Source organism: Saccopteryx bilineata, chromosome 4, assembly GCF_036850765.1.
Source record: "Saccopteryx bilineata isolate mSacBil1 chromosome 4, mSacBil1_pri_phased_curated, whole genome shotgun sequence".
Taxonomy (NCBI): Eukaryota; Metazoa; Chordata; class Mammalia; order Chiroptera; family Emballonuridae; genus Saccopteryx; species Saccopteryx bilineata.
The window spans coordinates 130,368,303-130,387,257 of NC_089493.1; the positions used below are offsets into that span (position 1 = coordinate 130,368,303).

At 50.7% G+C, this 18,955-nt stretch overlaps 1 protein-coding gene and 1 long non-coding RNA gene across 5 annotated transcripts; one reads left to right on the top strand and one right to left on the bottom strand.

The window, feature by feature from the left end:
• Positions 1–245: 245 nt before the first annotated feature.
• On the bottom strand, positions 246–7,398 carry CYP1A1 (cytochrome P450 family 1 subfamily A member 1). 3 transcript variants are annotated; one of them, XM_066278175.1, is made up of 7 exons: positions 7,274–7,398; positions 4,142–5,006; positions 3,062–3,188; positions 2,885–2,974; positions 2,668–2,791; positions 2,427–2,513; positions 246–2,265 (listed from the first exon to the last, which is right to left on the bottom strand). In XM_066278175.1, exons 2-7 carry the CDS (start codon positions 4,976–4,978, stop codon positions 1,980–1,982), a joined length of 1,551 nt encoding a protein of 516 aa, XP_066134272.1. In that variant the 5' UTR covers positions 4,979–5,006; positions 7,274–7,398; the 3' UTR covers positions 246–1,979. The 3 variants fall into 3 exon arrangements, with proteins under 3 accessions (XP_066134272.1, XP_066134273.1, XP_066134274.1); XM_066278176.1 differs by having other exon boundaries at positions 4,142–5,003; positions 7,274–7,396; XM_066278177.1 differs by lacking the exon at positions 2,427–2,513.
• Positions 7,399–7,502: 104 nt separating this feature from the next.
• LOC136336476 (uncharacterized) lies at positions 7,503–17,861 on the top strand. Of its 2 annotated transcripts, none has more exons than XR_010731460.1 (3): positions 7,503–7,640; positions 13,475–13,573; positions 17,377–17,861. It is a non-coding gene; the product is annotated as an uncharacterized lncRNA (long non-coding RNA). The 2 variants fall into 2 exon arrangements; XR_010731461.1 differs by having other exon boundaries at positions 7,554–7,687.
• Positions 17,862–18,955: the final 1,094 nt, after the last annotated feature.

The following is an 18,955-nucleotide window of genomic DNA, read 5'->3' on the forward strand; positions in this document are numbered from 1 at the left end:
TTCCAGGTCAGGGCACACACACAAGAGAAGTACCATCTGCCCCACAGCCAGTGGCTCGATTGGTTCGAGCATTGGCCCCAGTCAGTTGGTCAGCCTTAGATGCTAAAAATAGCTCAGTTGATTCGAGCATTGGCCCCAGACGTGGATTGCCAGATAGATCCTAGTCAGGGCATATGCAGCAGTCTGTTTCATTATCTCCCCTCCTGTCACATAAAAAAAAAAGAAGACGCAAAAATTTCCATCTGTAGGACTTCTGCATAATATCTTTATTTAGCTCAGGAAGACAACTCCCACATATTTCTGGATACGTGGGTATGAATTTTCTCTATTGCATTCAATAAATGGTTCTTAAGATTTTATATATGATACACGCAAATGTGCAAATATAATGCAAGCTAAAATGGAAAGCTCCTTGCATACAAACATTATATATATATATAAAGAAACAGCATGTTAATACAGGGCATAGAGAACAGAACAGAAACCAAGAGAAGGTGATTGAACTGTCACCCCCTCACTTCTGACCTGGTCCTACATATAGGATTATCTCTGCACCCCACTCATCTAAGACACAAGCCTCCAGCTCCTTCTGGGCAGGAACAGAGGCCTCACAAGGCCAGGAGGCAGCACTGTTCCTGCCTGCAGTGGGGAAGATGATCCCCCAGGCCAGATACCATGTCAGATTCCTTAGCTTCATTCAAGTGGGGAGACTACCTCTGTGCCAGGATCCTGGACTGCCTTTTCTTCCCCTCACTCTTTTTTTTTTTTTTTAATTTATTTTTTTACAGAGACAGAGAGTGAGTCAGAGAGAGGGATAGACAGGGACAGACAGACAGGAATGGAGAGAGATGAGAAGCATCAATCATTAGTTTTTCATTGTGCGTTGCAACACCTTAGTTGTTCATTGATTGCTTTCTCATATGTGCCTTGACCGCGGGCCTTCAGCAGACGGAGAAACCCCTTGCTGGAGCCAGCGACCTTGGGTTCAAGCTGGTGGGCTTTTCCTCAAACCAGATGAGCCCAAGCTCAAGCTGGCAACCTCGGGGTCTGGAACCTGGGTCCTCTGCATCCCAGTCCGACACTCTATCCACTGCGCCACCACCTGGTCAGGCTTCCCCTCACTCTTGATGACTCCTCTTTGTTAGAGATTGGGGCAGGCCTCAGTGTGGCTTTTTTTTTTGACAGACAGAGAGAGAATCAAAGAGAGGGACAGACAGGAAGGGAGAGAGATGAGAAGCGTCAATTCTTCACTGCAGCTCCTCAGTTGTTCATCTATTGCTTTCTCATATGTGCCTTGACTGGGAGACTATAGCAGAGTGAGTGACCCCTTGCTCAAGCTAGCAACTTTGGGCTTCAATCCAGTGACCCCACACTCAAGCCGATGAGCCCGTGCTCAAGCCAGTGACCTCAGGGTTTTGAACCTGGGTCCTCCATGTCCCGTCCAACATTCTATTTACTGCGCCATCACCTGATCAGGCCAGTGTGGCTTGTTCTAAATGTTTCTCAAGACACTCAGACCCAATAGAGAGCAGTGAGCTGCTGGGCCCAAGGGCTTCCAAAGAGCTTCTCAGAGGTTTTCAGAGGCCTGAGAACTTCCTAACCCTCCCATACCCCCTAGCTAAAGCACTATTTCAGAAGGCTCCATCAGTTCCTGTGTGGCCCCTACAGTGTCCACTGTCTATGTTCAGTGTGCAGAGGGGCAAGTCCAGGGTGCAGATCCCTCAGGCATGCCCGCAGCCAGAGAGCAAAAACTCAGCCAGTGCTATATCTGTGGGTTTCAAGCCAAAGCCTAGACCTCCCTGGGCCAGGGAGACACAAGGCCTCATTTCAGTCCATGAACCTGATCAGGGCTGGTGGGAAGGACACAGTATGGGAGGTTGGAGGATCTCACTGTGGCCCTGAGCTTGTCCCCAGTGCCACCAGAGACACAGGCCTGAGAGGCTTTTCCAGGTACATGGCTCTGCATGGCTTTCAGCCCTCTAAGAGCGAACCTGCACCTGGAAGTGCTCACAGCGGGCATGCTTCATGGTCAGCCCATAGGTGGGGGTCATGTCCACCTTCACGCCCGGTGCTGTGCTGAATTCTACTTGCTGCAGCAGGGTGGCGAGGAAGAGGAAGACCTCCAAGCGTGCAATAGTCTCACCGATGCACTTCCGCTTGCCCAGGCCAAAGAGAACCACCTGCTCACTCAGTGCCTTGTTGATAGTGCCACTGGAGGTGAGGAACCGTTCAGGTCGGAACTCAGATGGGTCGTCCCACAGTTTCCTGTGATCAGAGAGAGGCAGCTGAAGTGGCAGCTGCAGGTTCAGAAGCACCCAGCAGGTTGCACCCCGGCCCAAAAGAGTAGGGAGTCACCAAGTGGCCAGGGACAGCAGCGTCTGAAACTCAGAAGAGGGTGGAGTTCCTGATGCCCCCTGTCAACTTACTGGTCATGGTTGATCTGCCACTGGTTCACAAAGACACAACGCCCCTTGGGGATGTAAAAGCCTCTTAGACTTGTGTCTCTGGTGGTACTGGGGAGGGAAGAAGCTCAGTTAAGCTCAGGGCCACAGTGAGATTCTCTGATTTCCATGCAGTATGACTTCCATTCCTCCTACCAGCCCTGGTCAGGTACACAGACTGAAGAGAGGCCCAGTATCAGACAGCAGTAGACCCATGGGGCCTCACCTGTGGGGGATGGTGAAGGGGATGAAGGAGGAGTGTCGGAAGGTCTCCAGGATGAAGGCCTCCATGTAGGGCAGCTGTGGTCTGTCGGAGAGCCGGGGCCGCCGCGCCTTCCCAATCACTGAGTCTGCAGAGTATGAAGGAGCAGACAGGTGAAGGGGCCTCCCAGACCTTGGCTGGGCCCCCTGCCTTGAGTACTTTGAAGGAGGCCACCACCTACCAAGCTCCTCCTGGACCTTTTTCTGCACATGGGGCCTTGTCACCAGGTACAGGAGGCTCCAAGAGATGGCAGTTGTGACTGTGTCAAACCCTGGCCAGGGAAGAACAGAGGGAAAAGTTAGGCAGTTGGTGAGTCAGGGCCATTGGGCACAGGAAAGGCAAGTGGGGAAGCTCATACCAGCTCCAAAGAGGTCCAGGACGACATTAACAATCTTGTCATCTGACAGCTGGATATTGGCATTCTCATCCAGCCTCTTGTCCTGACAGTGCTCAATCAGGCTGTCCGTGATATCCCGGATATGACCCTGGGTGGGGAAGGCCCACAGGTAAGCAAGATCCCAAACCGAGACCTACCTTTCCATCCAGACCTGGTCCCTTACCCTCCCTAGCACCTTTGTTCAAGAGGTGATCCTCCCCCTAACCCAAAGCTACTATTCCAGCTTCTCTGTGTCTATCCAAGGCTCTCTCCTGCCCCAACTCAAGGGACACCTTGAAGGAATTTTAATTGTGCACTGACATAAACTCGGAGCAGGAGTTATTGGAGGGTGTAAGAAGCTGAAGAAGTCTGAAAAATAACAAGACATTGGCCTGTGTTGTGTCTGCCCGCAGACACACAAAAATCTTGGAGGCACGCCACAAGATACAGATGTCTTGTTTATGATTGGGACTACTTAAAGCATTAAGTAGTCTGGGAGAAATGGAGAAGTGCATGATTTAAAGATTACAGTTGGTATTTAGAAAAGAAAAATAACATAGTTAGACTGGTGCACCCCCACTGTATGTTAACCAGTAAATACGCAGAGTGAATGATGTTTGAGGCTGATTCCACCTTATGAGTTTCAGTCCTCTGCTTTCTTTCATCTGTCTCTGACTTTTCTTTGCATTCACATTAATAAGAAACAATAACACCTGACACACAGAGTCTGGTACCATTATTGCCTGGACATGCTCTTTACTCTTTTCTCTCCCACCAGACCAGGAGACTAACATTCTAACTCTTCCAGGTCCCTATAACTCGCCTAGAGTTCTGCATGGACTGGCTATTTTATAAATATTGCTGTCTACAGAGCGATGAAAGGGCTGGCCAAGAACAAGTTCTATTTCCTTACCATGAATGGAGTCCCCTCCACTACTGGCTTCAAAATCCCGAGGTGAAAGCCCCTGAGAGTCTACCAAACCTCATGCTGTTCTAGTTACCTCTGACTTCCTTACCCCACCTGCTCCTCGCCACCCACCTGCCTCTTCCCCTAGCCCATACCTTCTCAAACGTTTTATAGTGTTCCTTAACCATCTTTTGCATGAAGATGTAGATCTTCTCATTCATGTCCTTGAAGGCTTTCAGGGCAGGGTTGGGCAGGTAACGGAGGATAGGAAGGAAGTCAGCTGGGTGTCCGGAAGCAGCCACCTCCCCAAACTCATTACTCAGGTTGACTATACTAAGTAGCTCTTGGTCATCATGGTTGTAGCGCCGACCAAAGCACATGGCACAGATGACGTTGGCCACTGACACCACTATATACTGGTAGGGTTCAAAGCGTCCAACCCCTGCCATCAGCTCCTGGAACTTGTTAATGAGGACCTCAGCCTCCTTGCTCACATGCTCCTCCAGGTAGCAGGAAGACGAGGAAGCCGGGTCTGAGGCGATGGAGAAACTCTTCAGGGCATTCTGGGCCAGGCGCCGACGGGCAGCCCACACTGGTCCAGAGTCTGGGTTGAAGGTCATGCTCTGGCCATCAGAGATCAGAGTGAAGCTGTAGAGGTCAGGCCGACCCTTGAAATCATTACCCTGCCGCACCAGGGCCTGCTGGATGGTGTCCAGGCCACTGAGCACCAGCACAGGTGTGTGACCAATGCGGATCTCCAGCACGTCCCCATAACGCTGGCTCAGCCGAGACAATGCCAGGTGTGGGTTCTTCCCCAAGGTCAGCATGTGTCCAAGCACAGGCAAGCCCCAGGGCCCTGGTGGACTCTTTAGCCCTTTGGGGACCCGAGGCTGCCAGGCCCTGACCACCCAGAACATCAGGCAGAAGATGGTGGAGGCCAGGAGGAGCTCCGTGGTCGACATGGGGATAGAGAGTCCAAACCCAGGAAACATGATCAGCACAGAGATGGCAAGGTGGCTGCTGAGAGGTGGACAGGAGGGAAAGATCAAGACATCATATGGGGAACAGGAGGAGCCAATGTCCTAAGCAGCATGCTGGAAAGAGCAAACCTTATCCAGAACAGCTCACTGGGCATGAAGGGGAGGAGGAGGTGGGAGAAGCTGGTGAGTTGTCACTGTGTGCCAGGAACATCTGCTTCTTTACTCAGTCCTGCCACAGCCTATGAGGAAGGCTGTAGTAAGGCTCAGAGAAGGTAAGTAACTTGGCCAAGGTCACACAGCCAGAAAGTACTGGATTCACATGCCAAACCCAGATTGCCTAATTCCACCCTCTTTTAACTGTGCACTAGTCTAAAACAGCACTTCCCAACATCACTCTGTGGTTCCATATATACCTGTACCATTACTGACTTCACATGTTTCTAAAATAAACTTTAAATCTACCTACTTAGCATCATCCAAAACAATCATAGCTGTGTGAAAGTACAGGTTTGATCCCCCCCCCAAATATTGTAAAATAAATCCATAATTGACACAAATCACCTAAATCCCCTTGAGAACTACCCACTATGCTCAGGGAGACGCTGCTCTCAGGAGAACTAGACATCATCCACTCCTTTAGCCTCATTTCACATTTGGGGAAATTGACCTCACTGTGTGACTAAGCCAGGACTCAGACCTCTTAGGAAAAGTTCCCTGGAAGGTTTCCCAGAACCCTCAGTTCTCTCCTGCTCAACACCAGGATCTATCCTGCCAAACCCTGGGACAGGGTAGGAAGGGAGTAGGGAATAAGAAGACCGCTGCCTAAGCCACAGGGCTCTCAACCCCAGTTCTCTGATTTCAACTGATCCACAGTTTAAAAGCAGCTGAAGACTGGTGAGCTTGAGGGTACCAGTCACAGAAATCTAGGCCGGGTTTTTGGTTGGGCTTAGTTCTCAATGAATGAAAGATGAACGAAGAGTCTGGGTTGCCTCCGTATGCCATTCAGCAGAGAGCAAAGAAAAAGTGAAAGGCTCCCACTAGGCCAGGGCTGCAAGGAAACTCCAGACTGGTATAAGGGAAATGAGGAATGGATCTTAACAGAGGCTAAGACAAAACTTTCTAGGCTTGGTCTACAAAAAGGTGTATAAATTCATGGACTACTGTGTCCAAGCCATCAGGCTCTGACTGGGGCATCTTCCTGGTGCCCTGGACTTGGAGGACAGGAGACCCAGTGTTTCAGGCTCCATGGCATGGCCTCGGACTGGTCATTTTACCTTTCCAGGTAAATTCACCTGAGAGAAGGAGTAGGATTCGATCTCTGATTCAGGGTGCCCTGCTAGATCTCAGGTCTGGCCCGGGAAACCTCACAGTCTGACTAGTTTCTACAGCAGAGCCACTCAAAATGGGGAGGTTGTCTAAATGGTTCCTACCTCAAGTACAGTAGCCATCTGTCTAGAGAGGCTTCCTGGAAAAGCTGGATCCCAAAGAACACACAAAAAGCACTGACTCCCTAAGTAAATGAAGTAACACAACACTGCTGGGCCTTGGTGTGCCATGGTGTCTGTCCCCTTACACCCATTGGGTGCCAAGGACCTCTAGCTTTAGTAAGATGGTAGGAGGCCATGAGGTAAGTTTTCAAGGCCCGGTGGTCCAGCTTCATGCAGCTGACAGTTTTTCACACTGATGGCTCTCCAAGAAGCCAGAGAAGACAGTCAACAGGATAGGGAAGGCCCCTGGGCAGTGCTGAGGACTCCTGCTCAGGCCAGCTTCTCTTGTCTAAGTCAGCATATCTTGGCTCTGACAAGCCATGTTTTGGGAGGGCAGAGCCAGCCACATGTAGCTTTTTAGATAAGGCAGGTATGGATGGTAAGAGCCCTACCTGGCTCCTCTGTTCACCCTGACCATCCACGGAGAAGTCCTCCCTCATCATGCAACCCGAGAATGGGCCATATGTGCACTCAGCTTCAGACAACTGTGTCCTTATTCCAGACAACCACATAGATCAGATGGGGAAGGCCCAAGGCATTTAGAGATTCAGTGGGGGATGAAGCTGGGTCCTGGAGTCCTGAGAGGGGGCCACCTGCAACCGGAGTTCTGGTACTCACTGTGGGACACTGGGCAAGTCATGCCCTTCCCCTGGCCTCAGCTGCTCCTTTAGGGAGCTGGACTGCATGGTCACTAAGGCCACTCCTAGCTTTCTCTTCTAAGGTGCTAGACCAGTGACCGCCTACCTAGGAAGACCTAGAAGCATCCAATTTTTCATTTTCTTGGGAGGGAAGGGGCAAGCCAGAAGTCCCCAGCACTCACCTGTGGCTGTGAGGAGGTGCTGAACTGAGCTGGGAAGAGCGGTCTCTGGAGCCAGGACGCCAAAGAAGATCAGGGAAGGCTCCAAGGAACTGTCACCTTCAGGGTGACTGTGAAGGCTCAAACAACTTTATAGGCTGCTAGCGAGCGTGGCCACGCCCCCTGGCCTCGGGATGGGACAGAGGGAGGGCCAGTATGAGGGGGAATAGTCGCTGGGGTGGAAGGGAAGTGGGGGAGACAGATGCACAGGGACAGGTTAGAACCCACTGTGGGGACCCCCCTACCCCAGTGCAGGCACGTAAAGGGGTGAGGACTGGGGGCACCTGGCACCCTCAATTCCAAGGTACCCCATGGACAGCGCAGAGCCCAGGTGAGGCGGGGACTTTGAGAGAAACGCCAGAACCGTCCGAAGAAAGGGTACGGCGGGGGCGGGGGGGGGGGGGGGGGGGAGGGGAGGGGAGTCCTACTCCGGGCACAGGATGCCTCCCCTCACTACCAGCAGACCGAGACCCGGCAGGCAGGGGCGGGGCTGCCGAGTGGTGACCTTGCCCCCAGGTTACTGAGTCCAGGCTCGCGTGAGAAGCGCGGCAACCCGGGCCCGGGGCCGGAAGGCCAGCGGTGCCAAGGGTCTGCCCCTCCCTCTGGCCCCCTGGAGCCCTCAGAGCAACTGGAATGAAAGTCCCGGCTCCCTGACCCGGGAGTGGGAATGGACAGAGAACGTGCAGTTCCTGCAGAGCGCTTACTAGAGGCGTGGCGCCGCCCCCAGGGCTGCTCCCGCATGCTGCCCAACAGGGGTCTTCCCGACCCAGATCCACCTGCCCTGGAGATCCCGCTTAGCTCCTGGGTGGCTAGCGCTTTAGCCAGATAGAAAAATGGGTGGGTGGGCGAGGAGGGCTGAGCGCTGGCCCCGAGGGTCCCCAAAAAACGGGCTAAAGGGAGGCCCTCGGGCCAGGCGGGGGCTGGGAGGGTCCAGGGGCTGTGGAGGGGGCGCGGGGCGCTCATGCCTCCCGGCCTTGCGTGTGTGTGTTGGGTGCCTCTCTCCAGGGGCAGAAGTCACAGGGAGCATCCCCGCCCCACTTGGCGCGGGGTGCGGTGCAGGCAGTTGCGTGAGAAGGTGCCGGCAGTTGCGTGAGAAGGACCGGGAGTCCCGGCAGCAACCGAAGCCTCCCAACGTCCCAGCCCTGGTCGGGTCTCTGCACACTCACGCGAGGGGGGAGGGGAATTGGGGGCGGTGCTCTTAAAGGGCCCCGGTTTGCGTGCTGAGCCGAGGTTTTTGCTTGCGAGTGGGCGCCTGGCGTGTGTCGGTTATTTTCGGTCTAGCCTGTCGCTGGACACGCAGTTCCAGCGTCTTTCCTGGCTGGCTGCCTCCGAAGCTATCAGTCGCCTCTGCCGGATTCTCCCCAGTGGAGGACGTCCAGGCAGAAAAAGCTGTATTTGCGTTTTTAGCTCAATCTGTCCCCAACGAACCACATCACCCACCCCACCCACCCCCAGCCCAACGAATGGCACCACCATCTATCCGCTGGCGCCCAGGCCAGGAAAACAGCCTCATCTTTACCTCCCACTGAAGTCAGATGCCACCTCATTCACTGCGCAAATGTTTTTATACCAAACACCTACTATGTGCCAGGCACTGTTCTGGATGCTGGCAGTTGATATGCAGGTGAACAAAACTGACAACCTCCTGCTCACAGGGAACTTACATTCTATTTTGGTTGGGGAGGGAGGTGTTGGAAGACAGATAATGCACAGAGAATGTCAGAGAGTGACAAGTGCTACTGAGAAAAAGCAGTGAAGGGGTAGGAATCATGTGGGGGCAGACTGCCATTCAAAATAGGGTGGTCCAGGGAAGTCCTCACTAAGAACATGACATTGAGCAGAGGCAGGAACCCAGAATCAAGAATCAAGGCATATGCCCTGGATGGATAGACTATCATCCAGAAGTGCAGAGGTTGCTGGTTCGATCCCTGGTCAAGGCACATACAGGAACAGATAGATTTATGTTCCTGTGTGTCTCTCTCCCCCCTTCCTCTCTTGCTAAAAATCAATAAATAAACATTTAAAAATATATTTAAAAGAAAAAAAGAATCAAGGCACTAATACTTGGAAAAAGAGTGCACCTAGCAGAGGGAATAGCAAGCTCAAAGGCCCAGCATAATGGTTCTTGAGGAAGGGAGCAGTACCAGGGGCACTGGATGTGTGCAGTGGCCTTGTGTCTGAGGAGTTCTGCTGGAACTTACTTCCCCCAGGGGATGAGATGCTCATGGGGGACATCTCTGTTGAGAAACAAGGGACTTCTGTGCTAGATGGAGACATCCTGGGGTCTAATCAATGAAGGTCTACTGTGCTGAGAACAGATAAGGACACATTTCTCTACTCTGACATCTAGACCTTCATCATTGTCTCCGAGAGCACTAACAGCCTCCAGACCTTGTTCCCATTTGCCTTTTACTCCCTCCAATTTTTTCTCCACCCTGTTGTATCCAACGTGGTCTTTTCACAAATGCAAAATCCCATTCCATTACCACTTTGTCCCTTCAATAGCTCCTACCTGGATGCAATGTAGACTTTTTAGCAGAACTTACCAGGCCTATCCACCTCTACTTCTCATCTCCTCTACTCTAAGTCTCTATTGACATATCACTTCCTCTGGGAAGCCCCCGTGAATCCTTTCCACAGCAAGTTAGGTGTCTCCTGGTCTATGTTTCTGGGATTTCTCCATGGTAATAATCAGAACACTTGACCCTTGCTCTGACCCCAACCCAACCTGTCACTCCCTCCATGCCCAAACACAGAAAACCTGCCTGTGGGTAATTAATCTGAGAAGCCAAGCCTTGCAAGAAATTAATAACTGGTAAAGGAGTTAAATCCAGCTGGATTATGGATGGGGCACATGACCAGGGTGATGATATAATGGTAGAATGTAGGCAACAGAACAGGCAGGAGATAAAGAGACTATTGCTGGGCTTCCAATTTGTCCAACACTGTTCATTCATCTATCCTCTACATCTCTGGCTCAGCCCGTGGAGCTCCATGGTACCCAGGAGAGGTCTGCCCTTCAATCCCAGTTGGAGCTAGAGCTACAGAAGGAGAAAGCACCTGAGCGGAAGTCATGGCAAGGAAACAGAGAGCAATGCACTTCCAGCTCCCTCATCCAGCTCTGCAGCCAAGTCTGTCCTTCGGCCTTCCAGAGTCCCCCACCCAATGTCCAAGCTCTGGGCTGGAAGACCATCTGCTGAGGCACCTGACCAGGGATCCAGAAAAACCTTTTGTTTGATGGAAGAGGCATTGCTTTGCTCACATTCTCTGAGGGACACTTGACCCCAAAGAAATTCATTAACCAGTTAAACCAACTCCTTTTCCACTTCTCAGCTGAATAGGATGATACCAGAAGGAGAAAGCCCAAGGACACATGGCAAATCAAAGCCGAGCTTAATGCTCTAGCCCCTTGCTTCCAGGCCAAGGCTCTTCCCACCATGATTTATTGTCTCAGACTACCAGCAAAGCCCTAGCTAGGAAGCCCAAGGGAAACAGTCTCAGCCCCTGGGTCAGGGTTCCCATCTCCCCATACTGCTGAACAGGAGGAATCATGCAATGAGGTTTAAGTGAGGCATTGCACTTCTCACCAAGTCCTATCTCCATGGAACTGTTCCCAGATGGAGGGGGATTTCAGGAGCACCATGCAAAGAAATAGGGAGACAGGCAAGAGGTTAGAGGACCTTGGCCAGGAGCTGAGCAGCCTATCCTGGTCAAAGTTTGCCTGCCTTTGCGTGAGAAGCTATTTGGCTGATTCCCTAGCGATCAATACCAGGAACACAGAGGCAGGGGGCAGTGGGGAGCAGAGAGGCCCAGCCCAGTGGAGTCTTTAGTCAGCACTGCTGTGGCAGGGGGATGGGGAGAAAGCAATACCCACAAGCCTCTACCCCCTAGAGGCAGGAACCACATCCCAAAAACAGCCTGTGCTGAATCTGGAACTGCTACAGGAGCTGTGAGAGAGCCCAAAATGGAGTGCATGGGGTGGGGTGGGGTACGTAAAGGGACCCTGGGAGAGTGGGGGACTGCGGAAGAGTCATGGAGTGTGAAGAGTACAGGAAGGGTATTTCTGGCAGTAGGACAGGACATGACAAGAACAAACCACGGAAGTGGGAGGTTGAGGTGAGGCTGTTTGAGAAGAGTGTAGTGTAAGCAGATATGTAGGACTAAGACTTGCCTCCCTCCCAGTGTGTCTCCACCCTACCTGGCCACCCTCCATCCCACTTGCAATCTGAACCCCAAGCATCTTCTCCCTCCTAACTATTCCCAGAGAGCCAAAGAGATACGGTTTGCAAGATCTGGGGCTCAGATAGAATAGTCTCCTAACCTAACCCCAGCTTCCTGGCTCTTGGATGCTAGAGTTAGGATGACAATATTTTCACAGGATAAACTTGATCTAAGCCTGTTGTCTTTGTATAAATATTTTTGTTTATTTTATTGATTTTAGAGAGAGAGAAAGGGAAGGGAGAGAAAGACAGAACATCAATCTGTTCTTGTATGTGCCCTGACCGGGATCAAACCAACAACCTCTAGTCTTCCAGATAATGCTCTAACCAACTGAACTATCCAACCAGGGCCATCCTTATGTAAATATTAAAAGTGCCCCCTTTCATTCTCAAAAGCATCTCATCTTAAATAATGTATTCCATGGTCATGCCAGCGATCACGTACAGCTGCAGGGTTTTGTGTGCTCAGCACTCATTCTTTCCTTCTGGCAGTACCCAACCCCTACTCTCAGCCAATAGGTTTAGTGGAGCTGCCCACACCCCAGGTGTAAGGCTAGTGCCACCCCTGTGGCAATGCAAGTTCCGATTGGATTTAGGGAGAGAGTAAAGGAACTGTGGAGCCAGAAAATGGTGGGCCATTCCGTTTATTAGAGTCTCGTAACAGTGGATGAGCAAACAGTCAGGGAAGAATACTTCCCTTTCCAGTTCCAGTTCCTGGGCTTGCAAGCCCCTCAGCACTCTGGACTCACCAGACTCATTCTCAGGACTCACCCAGACTCACAGGCCCCCATCAGCCTCAGTACTCCTCCTCAGCACTCTCCAGTAAAACAGACTGGGCAGAAATACTCCTTCTCTGGCAAACAAAAGCAAACAATCGCCCCTCCACACAGCAGCAGTCAGTTCGCAATCTACGATCTTCTGCCCTGAGGGCAAGCACCTGCAGCCTTTCACAGACCACACATTCACACTGGCGTGCGCACACACACATACACACGCAGGAACGCACTCACACACACAATTAGGCAAAATATAAGCAAGCAAACTTAACACACACGTTACAAACTTGAAACACATTGGTTTGTCCCACACCAGGCTACCAGGATGGTGCACAATCCAGGCCAGGATTGTGAGAACCTGATAAAGGAATTTCCTGAAGTCATTGGATTTCCTTTCTGCCAGGGTGGTTAAGCAAATTTGATAATAAGTCTGGCCCATCAGTGACCACTTTTAAAGAATGTCTACTTTAGAATGATGCCTATTCAGAGAAAAGCCAAACAGGGAGGTGAGGAGATGTAGAGAGGGAAAGAATTGAAAATATGGAGCACCTAGATCCAGTTGTTCCTGAAGCCCATAAAGTTCACCTATAGAGCAGTGGTCCCCAACCCCCAGGCCGTGGACTGGTACTAGTCCATGGGCCATTTGGTACCAGTCCACAGAGAAAGAATAAATAACTTACATTATTTCCGTTTTATTTATATTTAAGTCTAAACAATGTTTTGTTTTGTTTTTAATGACCAGATTCCCTCTGTTACATCCATCTAAGACTCACTCTTGATACTTGTCTCGGTCAAGTGATACATTTATCCATCCCACCCTAAAGGCCGTTCTGTGAAAATATTTTCGACATTAAACCAGTCTGTGGCCTAAAAAAGGTTGGGGACCACTGCTATAGAGCAGCTTTGTTATGTGAAGCAACATTACCACCACTTCTCCCTTTGCCTCTTCCCCACCTTTTCCTTCTTCATTTCTTCCTCTTTCTCCTCTTCCTCTTCTAGTAAAAGTTGGATTTGGGAGCTTGCAACTGAAAAAGTTTAAACCAAAACTCGCAGGCCAGAGAGCCTTGTCCATGCAGCACACTGAGTAGTTAAACCTGGGCCCTGAGGCAGCCCCTAGAAGGCCTGGGCAGGTTGGACAGAAGCCTAAGGAGGTTGCTTTTATCTGACAGCTTCCTGCTGGTCTGCCGAAGATGCCATTATCAGCACCACTGAAGGAGGTGAATTTTATCTCTGAAGACCACCATGGTGCTATGAAGGGTTGTTGGCTGGTGAGTGTCCACAGAGAATTCATGTGCGGAGCAGAGATGTTCAGATGAGACTGTGCCTCCTCACTGTGCTGGGAGCAGAGCTTACTCTGTCTTCTGAGGGCTCCTTGCATGGGGAGGGGGCATGCTCAGAAGGAAAGCAGAAGTTGCCAAGTTCCTGGTGCCCCATGTGCTCTCCCAACTCCACACTGAAGAAGAGATGCCATCCCTTCCCCAAGTTCAGGATGGGCCAAGTTGAAGTTTTCAGAAGGAAGTTTATGAGGAATCTCAGAGGAAATAGTCCTCACAATAGCCCTTCCAGATATGGCTCCTATGACCTCTCTGACTTCCCTGCCAGTTACCCTCCCTTCTCCAGGCTCACTCCTCTCCAGGCACAAATGCCTCCTAGAAGTTCCTGAGATGCTCCAGGCAAATCCCTGCCTGTGTCTGACAGGGTCAGGCCTGCAGGAAACACACAGCTCCCTCAACCTGGGTTATTAAGGGGAGTTTAGTAAAGGGACTAGTTACAAAGGTTTGGGAAAGGTCGAGAGAAATCAATAAGGGACAGTGCAGCACCCCAGGGTTAGCAATAGCATGGCTGGAAGTGGTGAGAGGAAAAGGCAGAAAACAGACCCCAGAGAAGGTGACCACGGAGAGGCTGTAGAGAGGGGCTGTGACCTTTAGCAGAGAGCTACAGCCAGCACACAGGAGAGCAGGGCCTACTGTGACCTCACTCTATGCATGCCCTCTGATATCCCACTGGTGCCTTCCATGGACTGAACCTAACTGGAAGCCAGAGAGCAAGGGGCCCATTAGTATAGCCCAAAGAAGTCAGCCCTCCAGAACTGAAAGTAGAGAGGGGGAGAGAGTGAGCATAGAGAAGTGAGTGGAAGACATCTAGCACTCTGTCTCAGGACCTTTGCACTTGCTGTTCCCACCTTCCAAGCCCTCTTGTCTTCTTCAAACATCACCTTTCCAATATGTCTTCCTTGGCCATCCTATATAAAACTATTACCCCAACTCATAGCTTCTATCCTTTTTCTTGACTTGATTTTTATTTGTAGCACCTACAAATTTCAAACATACCATGTATCCTTTTTTTTTAATATTGTATATGGTCTGTATCCCTCAAATAGAATGTAAGCTCCAGCAGAGCAGATACTTTTATCCTTAATCCTTCAATAGCAAACTGCCACATCGAGAATGTGAAATGAACATTGTTAAATAAATGAATGGAAACATGTCAAACCCCCAAATAGGAAAATATGCCAAGTTTGAAATAGCAAAGACTTGGTAAAATTCTGAGTTTTGGTAGGCTGGGCATCAAGTCCAAGTTGAATGGCTCCCTCCCAGCCCAGATCTTTTCCTCAGCACTTGCTAGGTAAGTGTTCCTCAGTTTGCTGCCAGAAGACAGGCACAGTTCTGTTTTAAGAAGCCCAACTCAGCATCCTATCTTATGCCACCTTTAGTTCTGTCCATTTGAGCTGGATCTCCCTGCTGACCATATGGTTGCGATCACCAGAAGTCTGCAACCTCTTTCAGTTTCAAAGCCTTTGGTCCTATCCATAGCCTGCACCCCTTCCTTCACAATCTGGTCCCACCACAAAAATCAGCCAATGGCAGGTTTAGTAAGTGCTCTCAGCAGAGATGGCTCTGCAGGGCTGGGACAAGGGACCTTTATGGTCGATGAGTGGGGAAGGGCTATAAGAGTTGGAACAGGCTGCAGACCTTGAAACACTGCCCAGAGGAGGGGGCAGCAGTGACTGATCCAGAGGTTTGGGGCTAGCTCTAGACAGAGGGCAGTGGAAATGAGGGCAGACCTTTTTTTTCCCTTTATTTTCTCTTCTTCCTTCCATAGTGTCAAATGTGATTAATTCAGACCCATATTATCTATCAGGACTTGACTAATGCAGCTCAGGGTGGCAATGCTCTTACTGCTAGAGAAGTGTCCGCCACCCTGGTGCCTTCGGAAAACAGACCTGCAGGGAACTGTTGACCTCCTGAAGGGTATGTCCAAGGCCAAGCTGACATTCCAAATTGCAGATGCACTTTTATATACTAAACACAGAGATTTGCTGATAGCAAATGTTTTTTTTTTTTATTTATTTTTTCATTTTAGAGAGGAGAGGGAGAGACAGATGGAGAGATAGAGAGGAGAGACAGAGAGAGAGAAGAGGGGAGGAGCTGGAAGCATCAACTCCCATATGTGCCTTGACCAGGCAAGCCCAGGGTTTCGAACCGGTGACCTCAGCATTTCCAGGTTGATGCTTTATCCACTGCGCCACCACAGGTCAGGCCGCAAATGTTTTGTCTTCTCATCAAAGCAGCACCTCGCCGCCTCGGAGGAACCTGCTCCATTAGCCAAATGTTCCTGAACTCACTTCCAGTTCCCTGCCAAGGAGGCGGTGTCATTCAGACCTATCAGGACACAGCCTGGCTGCCCCACCCACCAGTGTGGCCACCCAACCAACTCAGGGACTCTTTCCCCACTGCTCCTCCTGGTAGACACTTAATAACCATTCCCCTACTTATTATTTTCCTCTTCCCAAACGCTGTTCCCCTCCTCTGTTTTGTCCAGGTACCCTCCGTATTCCTTTCCATAGCTGTGTGCTTTGTGAGGAGGTTGACCCCAGATCTTCAGCCTCAGGGAGTGGGCCCTGGCTGCTCTGAACCAGCCGCTGAAACCCTAGTTGCTTTGTTGGTGATTGGATTAAACTTGGATCTGTGGCCCTGGCCAGTGGCTCAGTGCATAAAGAATCAGCTTGCCATATGGACATCCTGGGTTCGATCCTGGTCAGGCCACACAGGAGAAGTGACCATTTGCTTCTCTCTCCCTGCCTCTCCCTTTTCTCTTTCTCTTCCCCTCCTGTAGCCAGTGGCCCGACTGGTTTGAGTGTCAACCCTGGGCACTCAGGATAGCTTGGATGATTCTAGCATTGGCCTCAAATGGGATTTGCCAGGTGGATCTTGGTCGAGGTGCATGCAGGTGCCTGTCTTACTATCTCCCCTCCTCTCACTTAAAACAAAACAAAACAGGAACAAAGAAACAAGGAACCTGGATATGTGACATGATTCTAACCAATAATATGTAGGAGAAATCCAGTGGGACAGCTTTTAGGAAAGGGATACATGGCCACAGGTACAACCTTGTCCTTCTGGCTCTTGTCGTATCTGGATGTGATGGCTGAAATCCCAGCAGCCATAAGGGAGCCAGCCTGGGGGAAAGGCTGACCTCCCAACAATAGTGGAGCAGAGATTCTCCAAGAGCCAGCTTACCATCTGGGTCCTCGGAAAAAACAAACAAACAAAAAACGAACCCATTTAAACTGGTCATTGGGGAGAGTTTAATAAAGAGACTATTATTTACAAAGGTGTCAGCAGGGTATAGAAAAACCAAGGCAGAATAGCGAGGTACTCAATGACCAGTAACAAAGAGGGGCCCTTCCTGTCTTGGGCTTGAAGAAGCAAAAGAAAGATAATGCCTCCAGAACCCAGAGAGAGAGCTGATTGGTAGGAACTGGTCGATGGCTGCAGGGAGGGTCCAGAGAAAAACTACCCCACCCCCACTGTCCTCCCCCACACCCATCTCATGCCAATGCCTCCCATTGACTGAACCCAACAAGAAGCCAGAGGATGGGGAGCCCCTTGCAGAGGTCCGCCTCTCATGCACAGAGCAGGGCAGAGAGGCAGCGGAGTAGATCTAGGGAACAGAGGATTTTCAGCCCAACCTGGCTCTGCAGCTCCTCACATGTCTATCTGCCTGCTGGTTGTGAGTTCCCTCCGTGAAAGCAGGGTCTATCTTACTCACTATTGTGGTTTCCTTCTAGGACAGTGCCCCCAGCAGTACAATTTCTGCCCAGAGACTACGATTGAACACCCACTACGTGACAGGCACTGTGCTGAAAACTCGAGTACATGAGGACAGTATTTGCCTCAAGTTGTTCATAGTCTAGAAGAGAGAACGAGACCAAAGCAATATGGCAACCGTGGTGTTAGTGCCACAAGAGAGCTATACCCGAAGGAGGAAGTTTAAAATCAGAGTAGTGTCAGGGCACTCCAGAGAAGATGGACCTGGAGCAGAGTTTTGAAGGATCTGCTTTCACGGAGCAGGTGCATCATTGTGCTGCAATAAGAATTAGCATTGCCTGACCAGGTGGTGGCGCAGTGGATAGAGCGTTGGACTGGGATGCGGAAGGACCCAGGTTCGAGACCCCGAGGTCACCAGCTTGAGCACGGGCTCATCTGGCTTGAGCAAAGAGCTCACCAGCTTAGACCCAAGGTCGCTGGCTCCAGCAGGGGGTTACTCGGTCTGCTGAAGGCCCGCGGTCAAGGCACATATGAGAAAGCAATCAATGAACAACTAAGAAGTCACAACGGGCAACGAGAAACTGATGATTGATGCTTCTCATCTCTCTCCGTTCCTGTCTGTCTGTCCCTGTCTATCTCTGCCTCTGTAAAAAAAAAAAAAAAAAAAAAGTAAGAAAAAAAATAAAAATAAAAAAAAAGAATTAGCATTTCGGCCCTGGCCGGTTGGCTCAGCGGTAGAGCGTCGGCCTGGCATGCGGGGGACCCGGGTTCGATTCCCGGCCAGGGCACATAGGAGAAGCGCCCATTTGCTTCTCCACCCCCCCTCCTTCCTCTCTGTCTCTCTCTTCCCCTCCCGCAGCCAAGGCTCCATTGGAGCAAAGATGGCCCGGGCGCTGGGGATGGCTCCTTGGCCTCTGCCCCAGGCGCTAGAGTGGCTCTGGTAGCGGCAGAGTGACACCCCAGAGGGGCAGAGCATCACCCCCTGGTGGGCAGAGCGCCGCCCCTGGTGGGCATGCCGGGTGGATCCTGGTCGGGCGCATGCGGGAGTCTATCTGACTGTCTCTCCCCGTTTCCAGCTTCAGAAAAAGAAAAAAGAAAAAAAAAACTAAAAAAAAAAAAAAGAATTAGCATTTCTAACCTGGGAGCAAGGCATTTCCTTCAGGATGCTTGTTGGATGAGGCAGAGTGGTTGAGGGGAGAGTAGGGTGTTCCAGGCAGAGGGAACAGCATGTGTGAATACACGGAGGCAGAAAACTAGAATCATAACGTGTTCCTTCTGGTGGCTGGAGAAGATGCATGGAAGGGAGGGCAGGGTGGGAAGGGAAGTGAGACGGGAGCAGTAGGAACTGACTCACACTCTTGAACCTAGTTTTGAATGCAATTTCAGAAAGTTCACATGGGCCCTGGCCAGGTAGCTCAGTTGGTATGAGTGTTGTCATGATACTCCCAGGTTGCAAGTTCAATCCTGGTCAAGGCACATACAAGAGAATCAACCAATGAAAGCATAAGTAAGTGGAACAATAAACTGATGTCTCTCTGTCTCTATAAAAATCAATAAAAATAAATTTTAAAAAATTAAAGAAAGTTTTCTTGAGGGAGC

Bases quoted from the DNA above. Each gene is read 5' to 3' on its own strand.
- CYP1A1 (XM_066278175.1), bottom strand. From the start codon at position 4,978: ATGTTTCCTGGGTTTGGACTCTCTATCCCCATGTCGACCACGGAGCTC. The intron at 3,189-4,141 runs GTATGGGCTAGG...TTCCCCACCCAG, and splicing joins ACTATAAAACGTTTGAGAAG to GGTCATATCCGGGATATCAC. The intron at 2,266-2,426 runs GTAAGTTGACAG...CTCTGATCACAG, and splicing joins TGGCAGATCAACCATGACCA to GAAACTGTGGGACGACCCAT.